Source organism: Choloepus didactylus, chromosome 10 (assembly GCF_015220235.1).
Source record: "Choloepus didactylus isolate mChoDid1 chromosome 10, mChoDid1.pri, whole genome shotgun sequence".
Classification (NCBI taxonomy): domain Eukaryota; kingdom Metazoa; phylum Chordata; class Mammalia; order Pilosa; family Megalonychidae; genus Choloepus; species Choloepus didactylus.
Window position 1 is genome coordinate 111,754,090 of NC_051316.1, and position 24,824 is coordinate 111,778,913.

Below are 24,824 nucleotides of genomic sequence, written 5' to 3' on the forward strand. Positions count from 1 at the left end.
TTTTCATTATTCAAAAATAAATAAATAAATAAAAACAAGAATAAAAATACAAGTAAACAACACCTAAAACATCCCATACCCCCCATACCCCCTATTATTTCATTTAATTTTTGTCCCCATTTTTCTACACATCTGTCCATATACTGGATAAAGGGAGTGTGAGCCACAAGGTTTTCACAATCACACATGTACTATTATTATTAATAATCCATTATAATTCTCCTAAATGGAGAAGCTCCATTTTTGTTTCTGACTTCATTGATTATCACCACCAAAGGCTTAATATTGTTTATGGGTCATTTTAAAGGAAAACCAGCTTTTAGGTTAATTTCCCTTTTCCTTGAGGTATTTTTTTTTTTGTCCTATTTTTATTGGAATTCTTTCTGTTGTTGTTTTCCTTTGATCTGATTTTCTAGCTTAAGAATTTAGTTTATATAATAACCTAGTAATGGTAACTGTGTCAGGAGAAGTGCTTAGCAGGTAAATCTTCACAAGATTATATGAGGAAGATATTATCCCCATTTTACACATGAAGCTAGGGTTTTGAATGATTAAGTAACTCGTTTAAGGTCAGAGAACAGATGGCTGAGTTAGGATTTGAACCCAGTGCTCTAAGACTTGAAAATATATACCTGGCCACCAAATTTAAGCACTTAGTTCTTTAATTATAATATATATATATTTATTATAAAAGCACATATCCAAAAATGACCTCAACTTATAATTTTCTCTTTGATTACTGTTTTGGTTATACCTTAAGGTATATTGATGAGCAGTGTTTGGTTATTTTATTTTTGACTTAATTAGTGGTTTACAAGAATATTGTTTTTAATTTCAAAATATTTAATGTAAAATTGGTCTGGTTTTATTGCATACTTGTCTGTGACCGTAATATTCCAGCCTTGTAAAATGTATTATTTTGATATTCATTATAAAAACTCTTAATAAAATAAAAAGGATAATTCCTGTTTGTGGAATGTAGCGTTTAATACATACTAAGGCCACTCATTAGGAGTATTATATATTTATTTCTGGAGAATCTGTTTTCTAATGGTTTTGTAAATTGATAGTAGTGAATCAAATTTCCTACTACTTTTATGTATTTCTTCTGTTTGTCCTTGTAGTTTGTTTTTTTCTTTTTAAGAAATGAACATGGATTCTTTTCCTTGCAGTTTTAATAGCTTTGATTTTATGCATTTTGATACAAAAGTTTAACGTCTTGTAATTTTAGTATGTTATATTATTTGTTATATTTTAAATCCCATTTAATATTTTTCCCTGAAGACTGCTTTATCTGAAAGTAGTATTGCAACCAATGTTTTCCTTCTGTTTAACTTTGCCCCAGCCTAGAATTTTAACAGTATTTACTTTGGATCCATCTCTTAAAGCAACAATACTTTGGGTTTTAGTCCATACAATTGAGATGACACATATGTTGAGGTTTGAATTTGGGGTATTTATAGCAATTGTTTTGATTATTAATCAGTTTCATCATTTAGTCTGTTCTCTCTGTTTTTTTAAACATTTTCTGTTAGGACATTGTAACCTGTATTCTATTTTAGTGTGACGATTATTCCAGGAGGTTTATTAATATTCTTAACATTTCAATCATTAATTTGTATCCAAGTGAACATTTTAGTCAGTTACTAGCAGATAAATTATTTTGTCTTGTTTACATTTCTTTCCTCCCCCTCTACTCTTCTGTTTCTTGCTGCTTTAGGAAGCACTGAGGTTGTGGCAGCAGTTTTGGTTGGATCTTCTGTGAGGTTTTTGAATTGGCTATTAATGTTAGAATTTTAAGCTGTGTCCCACCTTCTTTTTTAGTTTTCTTACTTCCTCTTGTTCTGTCACTTTCTCCCATTCCTTACTATGTCATTTCAAGTATTTCTCATTAGAAGCTGTTCTAGTTTGCTAATGCTGCCAGAATGCAAAACACCAGAAATGGATTGGCTTTTATAAAAAGGGGTTTATTTGGCTACACAGTTACAGTCTTAAGGCCATAAAGTGTCCAAGGTAACACATCAGCAATCGGGTACCTTCACTGGAGGATGGCCAATGGTGTCCGGAAAACCTCTGTTAGCTGGGAAGGCACGTGGCTGGTGTCTGTTCCAAAGTTCTGGTTTCAAAATGGCTTTCTCCCAGAATGTTCCTCTCTAGGCTTCAGCTCCTCAAAAATGTCACACTTAGTTGCTCTTGGGGCATTTGTCTTCTCTTAGCTTCTCCTGAGCAAAAGTCTGCTTTCAAAGGCTGTCTCCAAAATGTCTCTGTAAGCTGAAGCTCTTCTCTCAGTTCCAATGCGTTCTTCAAGGTGTCCCTCTTGGCTGTAGCTGCTCTTCAGAATGTCACTCTCAGCTGCACTGAGTTCCCCCTATCTGTCGGCTTATTATGGCTCCAGTGACTCACCTTAGACCCACCCCGAATGGGCGGAGCAACACCTCCATGGAAATTATCCAATCAGAGTCATCACCCACAGCTGGGTGGGGTGCATCTCCAAAGAAACACTCAAAGAATTACAAACTAATCAACACTGATAACGTCTGCCCACACAAGATTACATCAAAGATAACGGTGTTTGGGGGACACAATATATTCAGCCTGGCACAGAAGCATGTGTATTAAAGCATTTTTCCAGACCCCAGCTCCTTTTCTATTTCTCAAGCCATAGAAGTCTGGAGAAAATATTTCACTGCTCCTTAAATATTCCACTGTATATGCATGCTGCATGTAACTTTTTTTGGAAGGTTACTGATTTTAAAAAGGACTTTTGGAGGTTGTACCTTAGAATTTTTCTTTGATCTTCTTCTCATATCCTCAAGAATGCTAAGACTGGATCTATTGGTGAATTGTTATAACCCTTAAAAAAAAAAGAATAACTCTTGAAGGTAATACATTAAAATGTGTTTATCTTTGGGTCATAAAATAGGTGATTTCTCTTTCAACCTTTTTGAAGCCCATGGGTTGTTATGCTGCTGTTACGAAGAAGAGTTTGGTCTATATTAAGTTGATATGAACATTAAACTATTAACATCAGTGTCTTCAAGAGGCTGTGTGTGGACAAGGAAAAATAGTTAATTACAGTTTTTCCCTTGGTTTATGTGCCTAGAGCATAATAACTGCTTGTTAAATGTCGGCTATTTTATTGTTATTCATTTAACAAACATTGATTATGGAGTTGTTTTCTTTCTCGAACTTAATTCACCTGTTTCATTATTGCTCTAGTTTCCTCTGGACTTTTGCTGTCACTTTTCCTGAATGTGGCTCTCCTTAATGCTTGCTTTGAGGCTAGAGCACAAATTTCAGAAATGTTGGTAGATAGCGTAGGCCTTCCCCCCAGAATAGATATCTTAAACGCTTTAAGCTTTCACAGGTGAGACTTTCTAAAGGTCTTATTTTCCAGTGCTCAGTTGTTTACTTCTCTTTTCTTAGCAGATAATCTCACCTATTATAGTAAGATTGAAGCCATTCGACATAAGCATCTGTACTTTCCTGTCCACCCATAGGAATTGTTGACTTGTCAACCTCTTACATCTGCCCTCTTTTCCCACCTAAAAGAGAGGAAACTTATTTCTTACTTAACATTCTTTAGTAGTATCAGATGATCTTCAGAATACAATACAAATTCCTTACTATTTTAGGTGAATCCTTTCAAATCTTTCATCTCTTACCACTCTGTGCTTGAGTCAGATGCTTCATGCCATGTTCTCTTAGACCTCTGTACCTCCTTATAGCTGACTTTGCTTGGAAGTTCATTTAGTGTCTAGGATTTAGCATTCCTATCACCTCCTCCATGAAGTCCTTCTTGATCTGGCAGTTTCTCTTCTGGAAACCCACAGTATCTTGTACCTTTCTCCTTTTGTAGTGTTAATGGTATGTTGCAATCAGTTGTTCACAGGTCTTCCTCTCAGACTGTGCCTTGGCCCAGGCCCATTTGGACATTGATTACCTGAAGGACACTGCAAAAATAAATTCACTAGTAATATCCTGGTGCATGGATTCTTGGGGTAGCATTTTGGATGAAGACTCTGATATTATGTACTCCCTTTCTAGAAGCTCAAATTTACATCATTTAAAATAAAGTAGTTACTATCCACTAAAATAAGTAATATCTGAGAAATGATTTTTTTAAAGATATGATTGGTAACTTGAGTTCCTGTCTCTCTTTATTATAGGTAATGGAACTATTGGTCCATCTGAATAAGCGTATAAAAAGCCGCCCCAAAATACAACTCCCAGTAGAGACACTGTTGGTTCAGTACCAGGATCCTGCTGCAGTTTCCTTTGTCACAGTGAGTGTCATCCGGGGATATTTTCTGACTTATAATAAGTTGTGTTTCATAACATTCATTAGATATCATCAATATTATTGGCAAGCTTAGAATTTTACCGTAGACTACTAATAAATGAAAAACATCAGAAGTTTTTCTTTAAACAACATGGTTTTCTCACTGTATACCGACCCAGAGGAAATACTACTTTAAGGGAAATGGTAGAAACAAAGTAATGAATGACCGCTTGCACTGGGGAAAGGAATGGTGAAATGACTTGTCAGATATGATTATGTATAGAAGAATGATATGATTCTTAGTAAAGGATTATGTGAGAGCAATTTGAGTAGGAAGGCAGGTTATGCAATGTGGGCATGAATGAAAGATAATAGAAAAAAATGGCAAGAGGAGAATTGAAGGTTTGAATATTTACAAAAAAATCTTCTGTGTTTTGGATGTATATATTCAGAAAGGTATCATTTTTAAAAGTGGAGTAACTAGAGGCTGGTAACAGATATTCCCATTGAGAAATTCAGATCAAATTGTTTTCATCATCAAAATTAAATGTAAAGAATGTTGATGCTGTATGATGTTCTTTTCCTGGTCCTTATGGTTTCCAGCATTGAGGCAGATCTATTAGGTCTTATCTAACATCTGAAATCACAACCTTGGGGCCACCCGCTGGTCCAGACATCCTGTCTGTGCTGTAGATAGGAACAAAGCAGGCTCCAATACATATGTTCCTTGCTTTAAACAGATAGAAATATTGTAGGCCAATAAAACTTTGCAAATAAAATGTAATTAAAGGAATAATCTTACGAAGCCTATTCTAAAGTGAAGAATCCTTTAGAAAAGCAAATTTTATCTTTATTTTTATGTGTAAATCCAGATGTGCATTTATGGTTTGTTTAAAATGCAGTATTCATGTGGCTGATGGTGATACAAACACACCCACTGCGCTCAGCTTCCCTTGATTCATTATCCATTGATAGGTTATCAAAGTGAGGAACCTCAGAATGTTGCAAATATACTAAGGTTGTTTTAATAATTGATCAGATGAGAAATGGCAGCATACCAGCCAGTCTCCTCCTAATTTATAAGGATTAATGCAGGAAATTGGGAGATTTGATTCTAATGTGTAGTGTGTAGGTTTTGAAAGGTCCGATAATTATTTTTTTCTTCTCAGTGATAAGTAATTGCATATGATTTCTTCAGATTAGGTCATGCTTTCTCAAGTGAGGCCCATGTTCCAGCAAGCATTTTGAATACATGGGATCAGAATTCTTCCTTGAGATGTGGTAGTTGGTCAGGCTGTAATAAACATGTGGACAGATCATTGTTTGTAGTGTCTTTGTATAGCCATAAACAAATTATAATCCTATGTTTGAATTTGTTTAAAATTAAACTAATTTTTTAATTTTTTAAAATTATATACCGTATGTTTTCATTGAAATCGGAGTATTTCCTTCACATTCACTTGCTTTTCTCTTGCTGCATTAGAATTTTACTATAATTTATGTTAAGATGGGCTATCCTCGCCTACCAGTGGAAAAACAATGTGAACTGGCCCCTACGCTTCTTACTGCCATGGAAGGGAAGCCTCAGCCACAGCAGGATAGGTATGGTTTCCTCAGTTATCTTGTTTTTCTACCTGCAAGAGCCAATCATTACCTTTAAGAATAGTTCTGCCTGTTTGGTTTCACTTGGGCAAATGTGAAGGCCTGATCTCTTTTACTAGACAAATAATTGAATTTCCTGTGGTACCTCAAGGTTACTGTTTTGCAATACTACTGTAAAATTTCTCAGTGTTAACATAATGGAAAATTTGCAGAACTAACAACAGTTTTCTCAATCTAAAGTAGTTTTTTTCATCAGTTATTTTGAAGCAGCTAATTTTATGTAATTGCAGAAATTGGAGTTACAAAATACTTTTCATCAAGAAATTTCTATCTTGGAGGATATAAAGTTTTAGAGAAGCTTTTCTCAAGAAACAGAGCACTTGTTTGTCTTAATATGGGAATTGGAGATGTGAAAAAGTTTAGATGATAACACATCCTTTGTGTCTTGGCTTAGTCAAAACTTCTGTATTGCAGCCCCTTAGTAGTGAGAATGATTACAAAAAGTGCAGAAACTGAAGGCAAGCTGGAATGAAATGTTTTCCTTTCACTTTTAGAGCCTATTAGTTTTTAAAAGAAAGACTGTAATGCAGATATTCACAAGTAAAATTAATAAACATTACAAATACTGTTTGAAATAATTTTCATGTGTCTTAAGACTATCAAAAGTTTCTTTAAAAGAAGGAATTAGACTGTGTTAAATTTATACAAAAGTTTTAATATTGTGTTCAAAATATTGACATGACTGATTTTTAATTTCTTTGGATTTTGAATAACTTTATTTTAATTAAACATATGGAAAAGAAAAAAAATAACTGAAAGAGCATGCTATAAATGAACTCTACCTAAGATTTAATCTAAAATTTCTTATGATAATTTAGATATCATCATTGAGCCCATGTTATGTATATATATTTTTTTCTGGTGTTTTTAGAAGTGAGTCAGATTGGCTAAATGCCAGTCAGTATACTGAGCTTTCAATAAGTAGGAAATCTGGGCTAGTTCCTAGATTAGGACTTTGTTAATTAGAGGTATTAAAAATAGATGGCCCTTGCTATAACTGCCGGTTTTTGTTGTGTGATTCGTGCTTTGTCTGTTATTTGCATGTATAAAAACTTATTTTTAAGTAGTTGCAATGAATGTAATTGTTTTTTCAGCTTAATGCATCTTTTAATACCAACCCTTTTTCACATGAAATACCCTGTTGAATCATCAAAATCAGCTTCTCCATTTAATCTAGCTGAGAAACCAAAGACTGTGCAGCTGCTTTTGGACTTCATGCTAGATGTCCTTCTGATGCCTTACGGGTAAGTGAAAAATATAAACAAAACAAAGCAACCTGTTTTGATTGCTTTTATATTGTAGTGATAAGTACTGATTCAAATGATTCAGCTCTCTCTGGGAAGTGGGCAGATCTTTGGAATCTCAGATCCTTTGCTGCTGCAGTCCTCACCTCTTCTGGCCCAATTGTACAGAGTTGCTATTGTGATTTCAAATCCAACCTGTCCAAGCTGAAATCAGTCTTTCTCCACAAAAATTGTTCCTCTTTAATTACTATCAGTGCTGTGATGATTTTCTTAGCCATCTAGATGTACAGTTATAAATTGTGTCCAGTTTTTCTCTTCCTGCCTCTACAATATCGGATTAAATTACCATACCCTTGTTGATGGGTCCTGAACAATTTCCATTGCTGTCATCTAGGTTTTGGCTTTTTTCAACTCATTTCATGGATTCTTTCTCACTAACTGCTCTTCAAACCTCTCTATACTGCCATAGAGTTTTCTTTTTTCTTTTAAGGTAAAGTAGAGCCATACCTTAAAATCCTTGGTCTGTCACTTTCCTTTCATTACATATACTCATGCATTTTATGAACTCTTAGGTATCCCTGAATTTTTATTTTTAAAGAGAATGTGGTTCTGTCTGTTTAGAATGTTTCCCATCTCCACCTCCCCCCCCAAAAGGGCCTTTCAAACTAGCTTAGATGTCATCCGTGTCTCTGTCATGAATTACTTACCCTAGGCAGTTTTAATTGCACTGATTTCCGTGTTCTCTGAAACCAAACACACTTTGTTTTCAGCACTTTGCTTGACATGGCTTTCTCTCCTGTTAGATTGTAAGCTCTATGTAGTCAAGAGCTGTTTTATCTATCTTCGGTTACTGGCATAGTGTCCAGGTTGTGATCTGTTTCCAGCCTAGTTATTTTCTGGGCTGTCTTGTTGCCAAACTAATTTTCCTAAAATGCTACTTTGATCATGCTTTTCCCATGTTCAAAAAATATAATATGCACTGTAAGCTTGGCATGTGGGTCTCTGAACCATCTGTCCCTCAATGCAGACACACATGAGTTCATGCTGTATGATTTCTTTCCTCTCTAATTTGCTCTTTCTCCCCCCCCCCCCAGTAGGGTTGCTTTATTGACTGGCACAAACATTCCTTGATCACTCCCATCACTTCTGTCATATCATTTCTTATTTCTCTGTGATTTTTTTGTATTTTGATAACATGATGTCAAATACTTTTGTTAATGTCTCAATTTATTTTTAATGGCAGAGATTCAGTCTCATGCATCCTTGTATTTTTGTCTTGTGCTTAGGATGATGATTGCACAATGTTAGGTGTTCATTAATTTTTTTTTTTTTTTTTTTTTTTTTTTTTTTCATTTTTATTGAGATTGTTCAGATACCATACAATTATCCAAAGATCCAAAGTGTACAATCACTTGCCCCTGGGTACCCTCATACAGCTGTGCATCCATCACACTTAATTTTTGTTCAATTTTTAGAAACTTTTCATTACTCCAGACAAGAAATAAAGATGAAAAAAGAAAAAAAGAAAAGGAAACTCTAAACCTCCCCTACCCCTAACCAACCCCCCTCAATTGTTGACTCCTAGTATTGATATAGTACGTTTGTTACTGTTTATGAAAAAATGTTGAAATACTACTAACTGTAGTATATAGTTTGTAATAGGTATATAGTTCTTCCCTATATGCCCCTCTATTATTAACTTCTAATTGTATTGTCATACATTTGTTCTGGTTCATGAAGTGATTTCTAGTATTTGTACAGTTGATCATGGACATTACCCACCATAAAGAATCAGACAATACCACCAATGTCAAGTGTCTAACATGCCTCTCCTATCCCACCCTCTTATCTGCATTTACCTTAGTATATCACCTTTGTTACATTAAAGGAAGCATAATACAATGATTCTATTAGTTACAGTCTCTAGTTTATGCTGATTGCATCCCTCCCCCAATGCCTCCCCATTTTTAACACCTTGCAAGGTTGACATTTGCTTGTTCTCCCTCGTAAAACAACATATTTGTACATTTTATCACAATTGTTGAATACTTTAGATTTCACCAAGTTACACAGTCCCAGTCATTATCTTTCCTCCTTTCTTGTGGTGTCTCACATGCTCCCCATCTTCCTCTCTCAACTGTATTCATAGTTACCTTTGTTCAGTGTACTTACATTGTTGTGCTACCATCTCCCAAAATTGTGTTCCAAACCACACACTCCTGTCTTCTATCACCCTGTAGTGCTCCCTTTAGTATTTCCTGTAGGGCAGGTATCTTGTTCACAAAGTCTCTCATTGTCTGTTTGTCAGAAAATATTTTGAGCTCTCCCTCATATTTGAAGGACAGCTTTGCTGGATACAGGATTCTTGGTTGGTGGTTTTTCTCTTTCAGTATCTTAAACATATCACACCACTTCCTTCTTGCCTCCATGGTTTCTACTGAGAGATCCGCACATAGTCTTATTAAGCTTCCTTTGTATGTAATGGATTGCTTTTCTCTTGCTGCTTTCAGGATTCTCTCTTTGTCTTTGACATTTGATAATCTGATTATTAAGTGTCTTGGCGTAGGCCTATTCATATCTCTTCTGTTTGGAGTACGCTGCGCTTCTTGGATCTGTAATTTTATGTCTTTCTTAAGAGATGGGAAATTTTCATGAATTATTTCCTCTATTATTGCTTCTGCCCCCTTTCCCCTCTCTTCTCCTTCTGGGACACCAATGATACGTACATTATTGTACTTTGTTTCATCTTTGAGTTCCCGGAGACGTTGCTCATATTTTTTCATTCTTTTCTCCATCTGCTCCTTTGTATATAGGCTTTCAGGTGTTTTGTTCTCCAGTTCCTGAGTGTTTTCTTCTGCCTCTTGAGATCTGTTGTTGTATGTTTCCATTGTGTCTTTCATCTCTTGTGTTGTGCCTTTCATTTCCATAGATTCTACCAGTAGGTTTTTTGAACTTTTGATTTCTGCCGTATACAGGTCCAGTGCTTCCTTTACAGCCTCTATCTCTTTTGCAATATCTTCTCTAAACTTTTTGAATTGATTTAGCATTAGTTGTTTAAATTCCTGTATCTCAGTTGAAGTGTATGTTTGTTCCTTTGACTGGGCCATAACTTTGTTTTTCTTAGTGTAGGTTGTAATTTTCTGTTGTCTAGTCATGGTTTCCTTGTTTATCCAAATCAGGTTTTCCCAGACCAGAACAGAGGGAAGAAATATTCAGTATCTGGTTTCCCTGAGGGTGTGTCTTAGAAAATTGCTCCACCCTTTGATGCCTCGGGTCACTGTGCTTTTCTGCCCAGCAGGTGATGCCTGTTAGCCTATAATTCTTGACTGGTGTGAGGAGGTATGGCTATGTTCCCCCAGGCTCTGGGGTCTGGTTCTGAATGGAAAGGGCCCCACCCCTTTCCTCCTAGAGAAGACACAGCCCCCAGGTGGAGGTCATTAGCATTTCAATGGTCTCGCTCTCTGCTTGTGGTGTCTCCGCCCTTCCCCGAGTCACAGCCCTGGAAACTTAAAATGACTGGGGCTTTCTCCACTGAGCCGAAAAAGAAACAGATAGTCCCCTTCAGACCCAGTCAAGGCGACCCTCCGGCTCTCCCAGGTCAGTCGTCACCCAAAGCCTCTGTCTGTTTTTTGGGGATTAGTACCTGTAGTGAGCAGTTCACACTCGCTACTTAAAACCCCAGTTGGAGCCCAGCTGAGCTGTATTCGCTTGCTGGGAGAGAGCTTCTCTCTGGCACCACGAGGCTCTGCAGCTCGGGCTATGGGGGAGGGGGTCTTCCGACCTGGTTCCGCAGGTTTTACTTACAGATTTTATGCTGTGTTCTCAGGCATTCCTCCCAATTCAGGTTGGTGTATGATGAGTGGATGGTCTCGTTTGTCCCCCCGCAGTTATTCTGGATTATTTACTAGTTGTTTCTGGTTTTTTGTAGTTGTTCCAGGGGGACTGCTTAGCTTCCACTCCTCTCTATGCCGCCATCTTGCCTCTTGTCAATTTTTGATTGACTTAATGTCTCTAGTCTTGCTGTAACTTAGAAATAAATGAAAGCTTCTTTTATAGTTGTTAAATCAGGGGGCAGCCAGAATTGACAAATGATGGTAGCTTTGGGAAATAAACCTTGAATCCAAATTTACCTTAAAGACTACAGTGTACCCAAGCCAGTGACTCCTCACATTTCTCTTAACAATGAGAACTTGCCTCATTTACATAAAAGTATTAACGTGATTCCTTAATGGTTATTTTGTATTTTTAATAGATGAATTTAGGTATTGAATTAATCTGGCATATAAGTAATGTGGTCTAATTTATTATGCAATCAGGCTCTAAATGCCTTTTTTTTTTTTTTAACTTTTATTATAATAGGTTTTTTATTTTAATATCCAATATGATAGTGGAATTCGTCAGTCTAGAATTTTAGAGTTTGAAGAGACTTGTATGAAAATTTATATCAAAATTTAATAGAGGAATACCAGTTTAATTGGATTGAAATGAATTAACTGGAAATATTACTTCAGTCTGTAGAAGCTAAAAATGAAACAGAATGATAAATTAATAAATCTTAGGTACAAAGGGCTTTGAATATAAAATGAAAAAATCTAATGCTTAGTTTGTATGACTTTCCCTTTTGGGCTTTCTTGATTTTTTTCATTTCAGGGGCATTGTGTGCTTGTGTGGTAGGTGGTTTGGAGGTTTCAGTGGATTTTCCATGATACTTGCAGGGATATAAGGAGTACAAGGAGAATTGAAGGTTAATTGCAACTTAACAGAGATGAAAATAATTGCTTTAGGTATAGAATGATAGTTTTGTTTTTCTTTACCCTGCATCAACACACCTTTCTTGGTATTTGTTCACTGAAAACTTAAAATGTGGTGGATCCATGGTGGTTTGTAGAATAATATTTTGTAGACTGAATAATGAATGCTTTGTTTACCTCCATTGTTGGTAGCTGTTGTAGTTGATTTGTAACCAAGTTAGGCAATGTACTCATGGCTAATTGATGATGTAGATGCCTTCTTTTTTTTTTTTTAATTTTTTTATTGTGAAATTTAACATATATACAGAATAGTGATAACTTTTAAAGTATGATTTAACAAGTTGCTAGAGAAAAGATTTCAAAGAATGTTGTGGGTTACAGTTCCACAATTTCAGTTATTTTCTTATTGTGATATATAACATATATACAGAAAGGTGATAACTTCAAAGTACGATTTAACAAGTGGTTATATAGGTAATTGCAAAGAATTTGTTATGGGTTACAGTGCCACCAATTCAGGTATTTCCTTCTAGTTATTTTAATACCCTAGCATCTAAATACATATATATATTTATATAAAGACTCAGTATTCATAATCCTTTGTTAAATCCTATCTTGTCTGTTGCTGCCCCTTCTTGTTTAATCACTTTCTCCATCTGCAGGGGTGTCTAGGCAGTGACCACCCTAACTTGTTCATTTTAAAAAGGGGTGTCGACATTATGCAGAAGGGGGCTGCATCTGGTTGATGTTCTTAAAGAGGCTGTTGCCTCTGGGTTTTAGGACTTGTCTGGCATGGGAACACTCTGATGGATTTAAGTTTCTGAAAAGTAAACTTGGTGAGTGAAACTTTTATAGCGTGTGCAAGGAAAGGCAGGAAAAAGGAACATTTCAGATGATGGCACACTGAGTGAATGTTTACCAGGCTCTGAGGGGGAGGGAAGCCTTTCCAGGCAGGGAGGGCATCATGAGTGGAGACAAAGAGACAAGAAAACAGCAAATTTAAGGAACTACAATCTTTTGTTGGAGCATAAGGTGCAGGGCGGGGAGGTGGCAAGAGATGAGATATCTAGGAACCTAGGTATTTTGGGACTACTTTGGTTAGAGCTTGGCATACTGTAGCCATTTGGGATATCTGACTGGAGCTTGCATAAGAGTAACCTCCAGGATAGCCTCTTGACTCTATTTGAAATCTCTTAGCCAGTGTAACCTTATTATGTTACCTTTCGTTTCCCCCTTTTGGTTAAGAAAGATGCCTTCTTTAGGTATCTTTAAAATTTTTCTGTATAATAAAATTTTAATTTCAGGTGTTTAATTTCTTGAAAAATAGCGCATGAGGAAAGTATTATATAATTGAATGTTATACTTAATGCATGTGTATGCATGTACTTTTGTAGAGGAGTTAAAATTTTATTTCCTTTGCAGATATGTGTTAAATGAATCCCAGAGTCGCCAGAACTCATCTTCAGCACAGGGTTCATCTTCAAATAGTGGGGGAGGTTCTGGAATCCCACAACCTCCTCCAGGAATGAGCTTTTATGCAGCTAAACGAGTTATTGGTGACAACCCGTGGACACCTGAGGAGTTGGAACAGGTATCATACACTGCGTGCTTATAATGGAATATAACGCCTGCCCCTGTGTAGCCCATGAAAGCATGTATAACATAATCCAGTATATTCAGGCTCTTTAATGAAGTATGTTTGAAGGGAGCAGTTGATGCCATGTGTTCTCTTTATCATATCCATTATTTGTTAAAGCCCTAGGGAAAGGGAGGAATAGGGAATACTCTTTAGTTTTTCTAATATTGCTTACAGATTTCAAATATAAAATACAATCCACTTATAAATTGAATATATTTAACTTCTTTAATTTTTAATTATAGGTTTAGTAATCATCTAACTCCTTTGGAACAGTTAAAATACTATTTGTCTTGCGTTATCCAGCTCTTTAGAGCTGTATGTTTTGTGTAAAGTGTGGAACCCCTATACTTCAGAAGTGACAGTATGGGAGAAAGCATGACTCCTGTTATATTTTTTCCTGGGAATTTAAAAATAGGCATTAAGAATTTTATTTTGGATTTTAAACAGGACACAGATGTTTTCTGAGTAGTTTTTAAAAATGACTGGCATTCTACAAAGAAGGCGTCTTGCTGTGTGTCAGCACACACTGCAGGGGAGAGCAGATGAGATCAGTATGTAATTATTTTGGAATTTGAGCCACATGGGTTAGTCTTCAATCCTTCCTTCGTTTCTCAGTGGCGGTCTAAATGATTTGATCCTTTTCTTTTTGGGAATGTAGGTGACCACTGATAAAAACAATGTTCCCAGGGAAAGAACATTTCCCAGGGAAAAGAGGCAAGTGGAGAATTCTTGCCCTTCACCAGCTTATACAATGATTTGTTCAGTGAGGATTATAATTGTTTAGATTTACTTCTTCATGTTTTATGGATTTTTTTTCCCCTCCATAAACCATGATGTAAGAAAGGTGAATAGAACTAACAGAAGCTCTTCTTTGTTGAGTGTGTTATTGAGGCAGCAGATGCTCTGCCGAGTACTTGGACTACATTCTTTATACTCACGGCAGTCCTCACAACAACCCAGTGAGATATAAACATGATTAGTCTTATGTTCTGTAACAAGAACTGGAGTTTAGAGAGGTAAACTGTATTCACCAAGGTCTCATCCCTAGTACTAGGCTCTGAACCTGGGTTTTTCTGATGGCTGAAGCTATGAGTAATGCTGGAGAATAGTCATTAATGTTATATTATATTATCCTGTTGGTCATAATTTGCTAATTTCAGAGGGCTTCTATCTGACTTTTGTCAGTTTTGTAATCTAGTATTGAAATGAAAGATTCAGTTTCACAGATGGAAGTTTTTTTTCCCTAATTTTTAAATAGCTGTTTTTACATTTTTTCCTCCAAATAAAATGGCTTTTTTCCCTTCTAATTATAAAAGTGATGATAATGTAAAAAATTCAAGTAGTGCAGAATAGTATAAAGAGAAATTTAAAATTACCTGGAGTCCTGCCACCTTAGGTAGTTTGTCATGCATCTACAACTACTTTTCTCTGTGCATGCGTGTAGGTACACAAATACTGTTTTATTATAATCCATTTTTACATTAGTCATATAATGCATTACTTTTAGTTTAATTTTTTCACATAACAGTACATCAGATTTTAAAACAATGTCATCCTTTTTAATGTCTCTATAAAAGTTAATTATATATAGATCACTTTTTTTAAACCAATGTCCTATTGATAGGCATTTGTATAATTTTCAGTTTTCTCTACACACATTTAATATATATCTTTGTGTATATGATTTTCATAACTGTCCTTTTTATGGCTTAATAAATATTAGTTCTCTATTGTAGCTTTCATTACAAATAAGTTGTATTGAGCTAGAGGAGGGGAGGCAAGCATTTTTATGATCTGTTGGTATATCTTTTGTAATCACATCCTTTCTCATTTAACAATTGTAAACTCTTGTCAATCTTAATTCATATGTATAAGAATTGTTATATAATAGGTTTCTTTCTTTTTTTTTTGATTCAGTTTTATTGAGATATATTCACATACCATATAATCATCCATGGTGTACAATCAGCTGTTCACAGTACCATCATATAGTTGTATAGTTGTGCATTCATCACCCCAATCTATTTGAAACATTTTCCTTACATCAGAAAGAATCAGAATAAGAATAAAAAATAAAAGTAAAAAAGAACACCCAAATCATCCCCCCCATCCCACCATATTTTTCATTTAGTTTTTGTCCCCATTTTTCTACTCATCCATCCATACACTGGATAAAGGGAGTGCGATCCACAGGCTTTTCACAATCACACTGTCACCCCTTGTAAGCTACATTGTTATACAATCATCTTCAAGAGCCAAGGCTACTGGGCTGGAGTTTGGTAGTTTCAGGTATTTGCTTCCAGCTATTCCAATACATTAAAATCTAAAAAGGGTTATCTATATAGTGCATAAGAATGTCCACCAGAGTGACATCTTGACTCCATTTGAAATCTCTCAGCTGCTGAAGCTTTTTTTCGTTTCATTTTGCATCTCCCTTTTGGTCAAGAAGGTGTTCTCAATCCCACGGTGCTGGATCCAGATTCATCTCCGGGAGTCATATCCTGCGTTCCCAGGGAGATTTACGCCCCTGGGAGTCAGGTCCCATGTAGGGGATTTATTTCTTTTTAACTGATTTTTTTTTAAGCCAAAAATAAAGTTTTAATTTTTAGGGTGTGTTTATATCTTAAATAAAGTTATCTGTAGTGAAATTCATAGCTCTTTCATGTTGCTTGAAGTTCTAAGTAGAATTTATCTTTAGTCTGTATTTCATTTTGAGCAGTCAGCTGATTGAATACAGTGTGATTAGAATTTCACTTGCATCTACCAGAGTATATTTTAAATCATATTTTTTGTTTGCTCTATGTAAGAATATAGAGGATTTTCTTTAGCATTGGGGTGATCCTCCATGTAATGTGAATTGATTAGTTCTTTTTGAATGGTTATAAAAGTCCATGGAGTACTTTATTACTATGGTATCCCTCCCTTGTCTGGAGGCCCCAAACTTGTACTTCACTTCCAGGCTTCAATCACTTTAGGGAGGCTGTGCAACCTGCATATAGAGACTGTGTAACTTAATGTTCTTGGAGTTAGAGAGTCTTGGGTTTGAATCCTGGCTATATCACTTAATAAATATGTGTCTTAACCTCTTAAGCCTTACCTCAGTTTTCTCATTTGCTATCTATCTCAAATTGTGAGGGTTAAGCGAAACCATGAATTTTATGGTTTAGGACAGCCTCTGGCATAACATAAGCATTAATCTGAGCTGTTTCTGTTACGACTATTAATTCTTGTTTTGTGACTACACTGATTTGTTAATACATTTGGTTGGTTTTCTTTGTTTCCCTGACTACTGTTTCTCCTTACCTTCATTTATCCACAGTGCAAGTTGGGTATAGTGAAATTCATAGAAGCTGAACAGGTGCCTGAACTCGAAGCTGTTCTCCACCTGGTGATTGCTTCTAGTGATACACGCCACAGTGTAGCAACGGCAGCAGACCTGGAATTGAAAAGCAAGCAAAGGTAACTTCCTTCTCCTCAACTTTAAAAATTGGAAGAGGCTTAATTTCTCTAAGGTTACTTGCTGCATTTTTGTTCTTTTAGGACTTAGTATAGTTAGACATTTGATTTCAGGAAACTCAAATACAGTTTGACAAAGAGCAATTTAATACTGGATTAGGAATATTATTGCAAGAAATGGGACAGGTAATTTGAGATTGTTTTTAGTAAAGAATATGAATGTATTATGGTTAATACACTGAAAAAAAAATCAGGCCCCTGTAAAAAGGTATTTGAATAGATCTTAATTTATGCAGGAGGAAATACAAATAGAATGAGAAAATATTCTGCATAAGAAATTAAATCAGTGCAAAACAAAGATATACCAGTTTGTATTCTTTGGTAAGCAAGGTTGAATCCATTTACATTTCTGTTGAAACGGCTGTTCTTATATCCTTGTGATTGGCATAAGTTGAAATAATTTTTGGAAAGAATTTATAATTAGTAATGAATCATAATATTTATACCTTTTTATCTAATTTTGAGGATTTATCATAAGGAATATAATTCAAAAGAGGAAAGGTTATATTTAGAAAAATGTTAATAGGTGTGTTCATTATATGATTATAATCATAAAAAAATGGAAACAAATTCAAGTTTCTACAATAGCAAATTACTGTGTGTACTTTTATGTAAATATAAGTATAATAAATATAAGTATAATATAAAAATAATTATAAAAGTAATATAGCAACATGTAAGTTGCTTCCAAGTAATGGTAAATGAATAAGACAATACAAAATGGCATGTGTACTGATTGTAAATTTTAAAAACAACATGTACAAAGACTGAAGAACATGGAAAAAGGGAGTTATTTGGTTGAAAAATAGAATTATGGGGTAGTTCTTTACTTGAATTTATTTTAAGTTTTTTACTTGAATTTATTTTAATGTTTCTAGTCATGTGATAATGTGCTAGAAAACAGAGGAATGTAGATAAGGTAATAAAGCTTTGTAAAGGTTGCATGTATTTTAATTTTCCCTCTCCAGGAAAACAGAATAAGGAAATGAACTTCATTGTGTCTTAGTTTGCTTGTTGAAATAGAAACAGACTGTGTGGGTGGTGGGTAAGGGCTTCCCTCCTAGAGGGTGTGGGAGGTGCATGGAGAGGGAGGGTGTTGGTCACGTAGTTGATTCTGGTCCTGTCTCTTGCTGATTGTACCAGCGTCGGAGGCTCAGCCGACCTCACTAGGCCTTAGACTGTGCGATAACAGAGTTGGGGTAGATTATACTTAACGTCACTCCCAACTCGAAACTTCCCTTCAAGCTGCTTATAAGAGAATCTTTCTGATATCCTTTTGAAGGAATTTGGTTTTGAAGTGTCAAAAAATTCTTCCTTTAAAACCTCTCATTGTGTTGAATTGGCCCCATTCTCTGTACCATATGGTGGATTTGATTGTTGGAAATGTAAATGTATCACTTGTGTTTTAATTAGTTTTGGTTTCAGCCACGAAAAATAGTGTATGCATTTTTTCCATAAGTATAATATAACATTATTAAGGGATAAAAAGTGAGTTGAGAGCAATATGTAGATATTATCCCATTTTGGCAAAAAAATCCCAAAGTATCTCTTCAGGTGATCATCTGTCTACTGATTTATTTCTTCATCTACCTACCTGCCATACTTATCCCCCTATTTTGCACACATAGGAAGCACGTATAAAAAAGATAGACTATAAACTTATGGTTGTTCTGTTGAAGAGGAAGAGAGAGGTTGTGATGCTGTTTAAAAGGAATTTTGCTCTGTATATTATTGATTTTTGAATTTTTACAGGAGTAAAAATCAGTAGTCAAAAAAACTAAAAGTAGAGAGATGGGAAGATGACAGATAGAAGAAAGAGTAAAAATTATTCTTATTAGTTAACTGCTATTGGGTTTTCTTAATTTCTTTTACTGAAGTGTGTGTATATGTGTATGTATGCATGTATTTTGTAAAATAAAAATCTCTAAACTTGAATTATTTATAGAGGGAAAACAATGGTGGAATTTGAGAATTAGTAGCAGTCAGCTGAGGCAAAGATGTAGGTGATTAACAACTAAAATAGAATTATAGATTGTGTTTGGGGATAGCAGAATCATGGATATCCAAAGAAGTGGCAGATTGATAAACTGTGAAACAAGACATGAATCAGTGAAAAAGTCTAAGTATCATGATAAATTGCATATGCACAATTGATGACAAAAAGCAGAGAAGATAGTATTTAAAACCTCACCCCTGGACTGAAATGCAGGCTTGCATTATTGCTGTGGTAGTAAAATGACTGAGCTGGGCTTGCTGCAGAGGATGGGCGCCAATCACCAGTCATGTAATATCCGAATTCACCTTATTGTGGAGCCACAGTAGGAGCCAGCCTTTGTGACTAATGGCAACATGACTGCTTTGTAGAAGTAGGTGCCAGAAGTGCAAGCAAGTGCTGGTAGGTAAGGCAGGGTGGGAAGGGGTGCTGGAATTATAATGACACAGTGTTAGAGAAGTGGGGATGGATTGTAAGCTTCCTAGGGTTGTAGCCTTATTAGGGAAGATTTGTTTTTATCACTCTCCTTTAGCACTTTTGAATTTCCAAGTGGGTAAAGTAGAATAGGGTGATGCCTCATAGTTACATCCGGCCTCAGGGCTCTTTGAAAAGGTGTAGTATCTGCCTGCTCTGCCTGTTGGAACTGGCCCATGGCTTTGGCCTCTATGCAACCTCGTTGTTTTGTATGGGTCCAAATTGGGCTTTTGCTACATTGATCTGTTGAATCAAGGTGGGATAAGTGATCTGTATTTTTTTCTGTTTAAAAATGAACTTTGATAGTTGATCCCTTTCTTTCTGGTCTACACTGTCAGCTGTCTGTTTCATCTGTGGGATTCTGACATTTTTCTTTGGTAGCAAATTTTGGGGGTATATGAGTTTTTAAAATCATTGAAGTGGGAGGAAAAATAGAATTTTAACAGGCTGTGTTGAAACTTTCTGTAGCTTAATTGACTGGAATAATCCTGCCATCATTAATAAGATGTACAAGGTATACCTTGGAGATATACCACTGAAGACGAAAGAGGTAGGTTGTTTTGGTTTATTTTTTCACATCATTAAAACTATAAACTGTACATTTTCTCCTTAGTTATTTTGATATAAGTTGAATCTATGCTTTAGGAAAAATTGATTTTAAACTATGTAAGCCTAGACAGATAGAGTAAAATCTCCTGGTAACTTACTTTACCTAATCCAGTGTTTTCTACTCAGGTGCTTAAGTAATGATGATACATTGTATTTGGGGTCAACAACCTTTTTCTGTAAATATTTTAGGCTTTGTAGGCCTTACGGTCTCAATTCTGTTGTAACATGAAAGCAGCCATAGATAGCACCTAGCTGAATGAGTTTGACTGTGTTCCAGTAAAATTTGATGGACACTGAAATTTGAGTTTCATATAATTTTCATGTGTCATGAAATTTTCTTTTTCTTTTTTTTAAATTATTTAAAAGTATGGAAATGACTCTAACTCACATAAGTCAGGGTTCTTGGGGAAAAACAGGTATGGGCCAGTTGGGTCCACAAGTCGCAGTTTGCTGACCCCTTGGTCTAGAATCTAAACAGTAGATGGGTTATTCTGGAACCTTGAAGTAAAGTGTTGGCTGAACAACATAAGTTCTATTTAGTGCACTGTGTTTAAAAGTATTCCAAGTCCAAAACCAGACATACAACCCTTGTTTGTGTACTTGCTTGCTTTTTAAACCATGAACAGTTGTTTTAAAGTCTTATCAGCTCTAGTCAGATTGAACTGATGGTGATACAGCAGAAAGAACAGTGGATTGGGAATGGGGCCCCTGGATGTAGCTCTGACCTCACCATGGACTGGCTGTGCATGAGTGTATCGGAGAAGAGAGGTTTGCCTAATCTCAGAACTTTTCTGGGCCTCATGTTCTTTAGTAGAACATGAAGAAGGTGTATTAGATAAGTGGTTTTCAACATGTGGTCCATGGACTCCTGTATGGTCAAAGAGACCATTTTAGAGGATCCGTGAAGGCAAGGCTTAATACTGGGATATGATTTGCCTTTTTTACTGCATTGATATTTGTATTGATGTTTCAAAAGCAGTGGTGGGTGTAACTGCTAGAGTCAGCATGGATCAGGGCTGTGTCACCAAGGAATACCAGCAGCCATTGTGTTCTTCACTCAATCATGGTTTAAATAAAAAAGGAAAAGAAGAAAAACTCAGCTTAACCTAAGAATATCCTTGACGAATCAAGAGAAGTTAATAATTTTATTATATCTTTACTCTGAGTACAAATCTTTTTAATAGTCTGTGTTAAAATAGGAAGCACACATAAAACAGTTCTGCATAGTGAAGTATGATGGCCTTGTGGAAAAGCACTTGTGTGATTGATTGGATGCAAGGTGAACTAGCTGCTTTCTTCATTGAACACCATTTCTGCTGCAGAGTAGACAGGCAAACTATTGTTACTGAGACTTGGATAACTGGCAGATATTTTCTCTAAAGTGAAAAAAAATGAGACTTGTGTCAAGAAAAAACAGTTAATGGTATTTATTGGCAAAGATAAAAGCTGAGCTTTCAAACAAAAATTAGAATTTTGGAAACTTGTATCCAGCATAGTTAGCTTGACAGCTTTCAGTGCTTGTGAACTTTTCTGATGCGATTGACGGTGATATTAACGTGATTCTTTTTGATGCTGCATAATGAAAGATTTGCATAATTCAGTGAGCCAGTATTTTCCAAATGATCAATGGTATTAGAAAAGCCTGCAAAGGTAAGTGATTCATTCAAAGTTGGAGACAGACTAGTGGAGTTTGGTATAATAGTGTATGAAAAGTTCATTGACATGGTTTCAAATCCACATTGTAAATATCCTTTAAGAAACTACTATTTTTCAAGTTTTAATGAAATATCAAAGAAGAATATCCACAATTATTTGAAAAGGCTAAAATCATCCCCATTTTCTAACCATGTATCTGTGTCAGGCCAGGATTTTTTCACATACTTCAATCAAAACACATTGTAGTGGTATTCTAATAAGTCTTCTATTAACTGGACATTAAAGAGGTATGCAAATAATGTAAAACAATGCCACTCTTCTCACTTTACATTTTTTGGGGAAAATATGGTTAATTTTCACAAAAATATTTATGAATATTTATAATGGGCTTTTTAAATAAATGAATAAGTAATATTGAAAAATTTTTCAGATTTAATTTCTAATAAAGAAAATATTGCTGGGTATACTTTTATGAATAAAAGATCTTTGAGAGTCTTCAGTAATTGTTTAGAGTATGAAGGGGTCTTGAAACAAAGGTTTAAGAACCGCTGATTTAGATGATCTTTTGTGACTTTTTCAATTCAAAATAATTTTGAAATGCTGAGTTGCAATAAAACATATTTTTGACAGGGAGCAGTTCTGAAGCCAGAGCTGAAAAGGGACCCAATCAGTACGAGAGTCAAGTTAAAGATTGTTCCCCATCTCCTTCGTTCTAGACAAGCTGCTGAAACGTTCCCAGCTAACATTCAGGTAATTCGTTCTTTCCAGGGAAGAATGGCCTATCTATAACTTTTATGTCTGTCTAGTTAGGGAAAGGACCGTGTTAATGCATAGTCAGGAGGGTGGGCTGATATATGTGACAGGACTAATGATCCTCCATCTTTTTTCCTACTTCCACTTAAGCTACAGAAATGATTTTTTTTTTTTAATTTATAAAATATACACTGCATGTGGTTATCATTCACCCTAAATGTGTGGTGATAATACTTCTCAAACCAGTTTTTTTTCCTATGTGTCTTTACTTCAAAAATAGTGCAACCAAAAACTTATCACTTAAATGAAGAAACTGGGAGCCATCCTTGAACCCCCCACATCAAGGCAATAAATCCTCTTGATTCTGTCTTCATGTCTTCGCTTCTGTAGTGCTGCTTTTAATTCAGATTGTCACTTCTTGTTTGGGTTATTGCAGTAGTCTTCTACCTTGTTCTCTGCTTCTAGTCTTGCCTGCCATCAGGCTGTTCCCCATTGGACCACCCAGAATTACCTTTGTGGTTGGAAATCCTTGTACTCTAATTGGTGAAGGATACAAGCCCCTCTACAAAAGCCCTTGGCTTTTTATCATGGGTGAACAGCTCAGGGTTTAATTTTGCCTTCATTATTTACACTCTGTTGATTTCAAATAAGCCTAAGGCTCTTTTCTTTCTTTTTCCTTTTCTTTAAAAAGAAAAAAATCTTTAAGATGGGTGTAATAATAGCACCTACCTCACGGTGAGGTGTGAGGGAATAATGGGATAATGGATAAAAATGAATGGGATAATGAAAGATATATCTTAGAAATGAATGGGATAGAAATCGATGGGTTAATGGATAGAAGGTTCAGAGCACAGTGGCTAGTACTCTTTTAGTTATTAAGTTCTCTAAATATAGGAAGCATTAGTTATTTTCTTTCTGAGCTCATCTCTTGCCAACCCCCTGCCCTGCACCTTATGCTCCAACGAAAGATTGTTAGCTCCTTATATTTGCTGTTTTCTTGTCTGTCTCCACTCATGATGCCCTCCCTGCCTGGAATGGCTTCCCTCCCCCTCAGAGCCTGGTAAACATCCACTATGCACCACATTCTGAAACGTTCCTTTTTCCTGCCTCTCCTTGCACTCTCTGCAGTTTGCTTTCACTCTGTGGTGGACCCAGACTTTTGACTTAGCATCTCTCTCTTGAAGCTGATTTATTTATGTCTGCTTCTCCCTTCTAGATTATTAAACCTTTACTCTGGTGTCTGGCACATAGTAGGCACTCCAATATTTGAAATTTCAGATACTCAAGTTTTGTCTCCAGCAACATGTAATTGTCCCATAGCTTCTTAGATTTTAGCATCCAAGTACTGTTTCTCAGATGGTGTCTTGATAATTTTGGTTCAGAAAATATAGTTGTACTACTGCATTAGTTAATAAGCTGTGAGAATTTGATGATAAAATATTCATAGACTTCCTGAAGCTGTGTACTTTATTTGTAGCTATTTATGTGTTCTGAAAATAATTCCAGCCCAAATTGAGCATTTTCAAAGCCAAACTCAAAGTCGTTAAAATGGGAAATTCTATGTTGTATATATGTTACCATAATAAAAATAAAAAACACCATAGAACTATACAATACCAAGAATGAACTCTAATCTGAACAGTGGACTTTAGTTAATAATTGTAATAATATTGGTTCATCACTTACAACAGATGCACCACAGTGAGGCAAAATGTTAATAATAGGGAAAACTGAAAAGAGGGTATACTGGGAACTCTTTACTTTCTGTGTGAGTTTTTTTGTAAATCTCCTACTGCTCTAAAAATATAAAAAATAAAAAAGACAAACTCATTGTCCATCATCCATAAACATTCTTCCTTTTCTTGTATTCCCATTTCTAATGATGGTGTCTTAGTTTCCAAGCCTGCTATAACTGAATACCACAGACTGGCTGGTTTAAACAGCAGGAATTTATTGCCTCACAGTTTGGAAGCTAGCAGTCCAAAATCAAGGTGTTGTCAGGCCATGCTTTCTCCGAAGTCTGTAGCGTTTGGTGGTAGCTTGCTGGCAATCACCTTCTACCTCTGTCACATGGTGAGGCGTCTCAGCCGTCTCTGTCTGTCTCCTTCCTAAGGCCTGTACTTCTGTGTACAAATTCCCTTTGCTTACAAGGACTCCACCTTGATTTAGTTTGGCTTCATCTTAATAAGATCTTCAAAGAGCTTGTTAACAGATGGGTTCACACCGGCAGGACCAGGGGTCAGTA

General features: G+C 35.8%; 1 protein-coding gene across 5 annotated transcripts in view; it reads left to right on the top strand.

The window, feature by feature from the left end:
• Window positions 1-24,824, top strand: part of ECPAS (Ecm29 proteasome adaptor and scaffold) — a 121,113-nt gene that overhangs the window by 44,319 nt on the left and 51,970 nt on the right. For all 5 annotated transcript variants that reach the window (XR_005210594.1, XM_037796830.1, XM_037796828.1 and 2 more), the window contains exons 3-9: window positions 4,170-4,286; window positions 5,766-5,884; window positions 7,039-7,188; window positions 13,362-13,530; window positions 16,898-17,037; window positions 20,030-20,111; window positions 22,457-22,576. Coding sequence is in view for 4 of the 5 variants with exons in the window: in XM_037796830.1 (XP_037652758.1) it covers window positions 4,170-4,286; window positions 5,766-5,884; window positions 7,039-7,188; window positions 13,362-13,530; window positions 16,898-17,037; window positions 20,030-20,111; window positions 22,457-22,576 (897 nt within the window). In the remaining variant the exon portion in view is untranslated. The remainder of the gene's footprint in view (window positions 1-4,169; window positions 4,287-5,765; window positions 5,885-7,038; window positions 7,189-13,361; window positions 13,531-16,897; window positions 17,038-20,029; window positions 20,112-22,456; window positions 22,577-24,824) is intronic.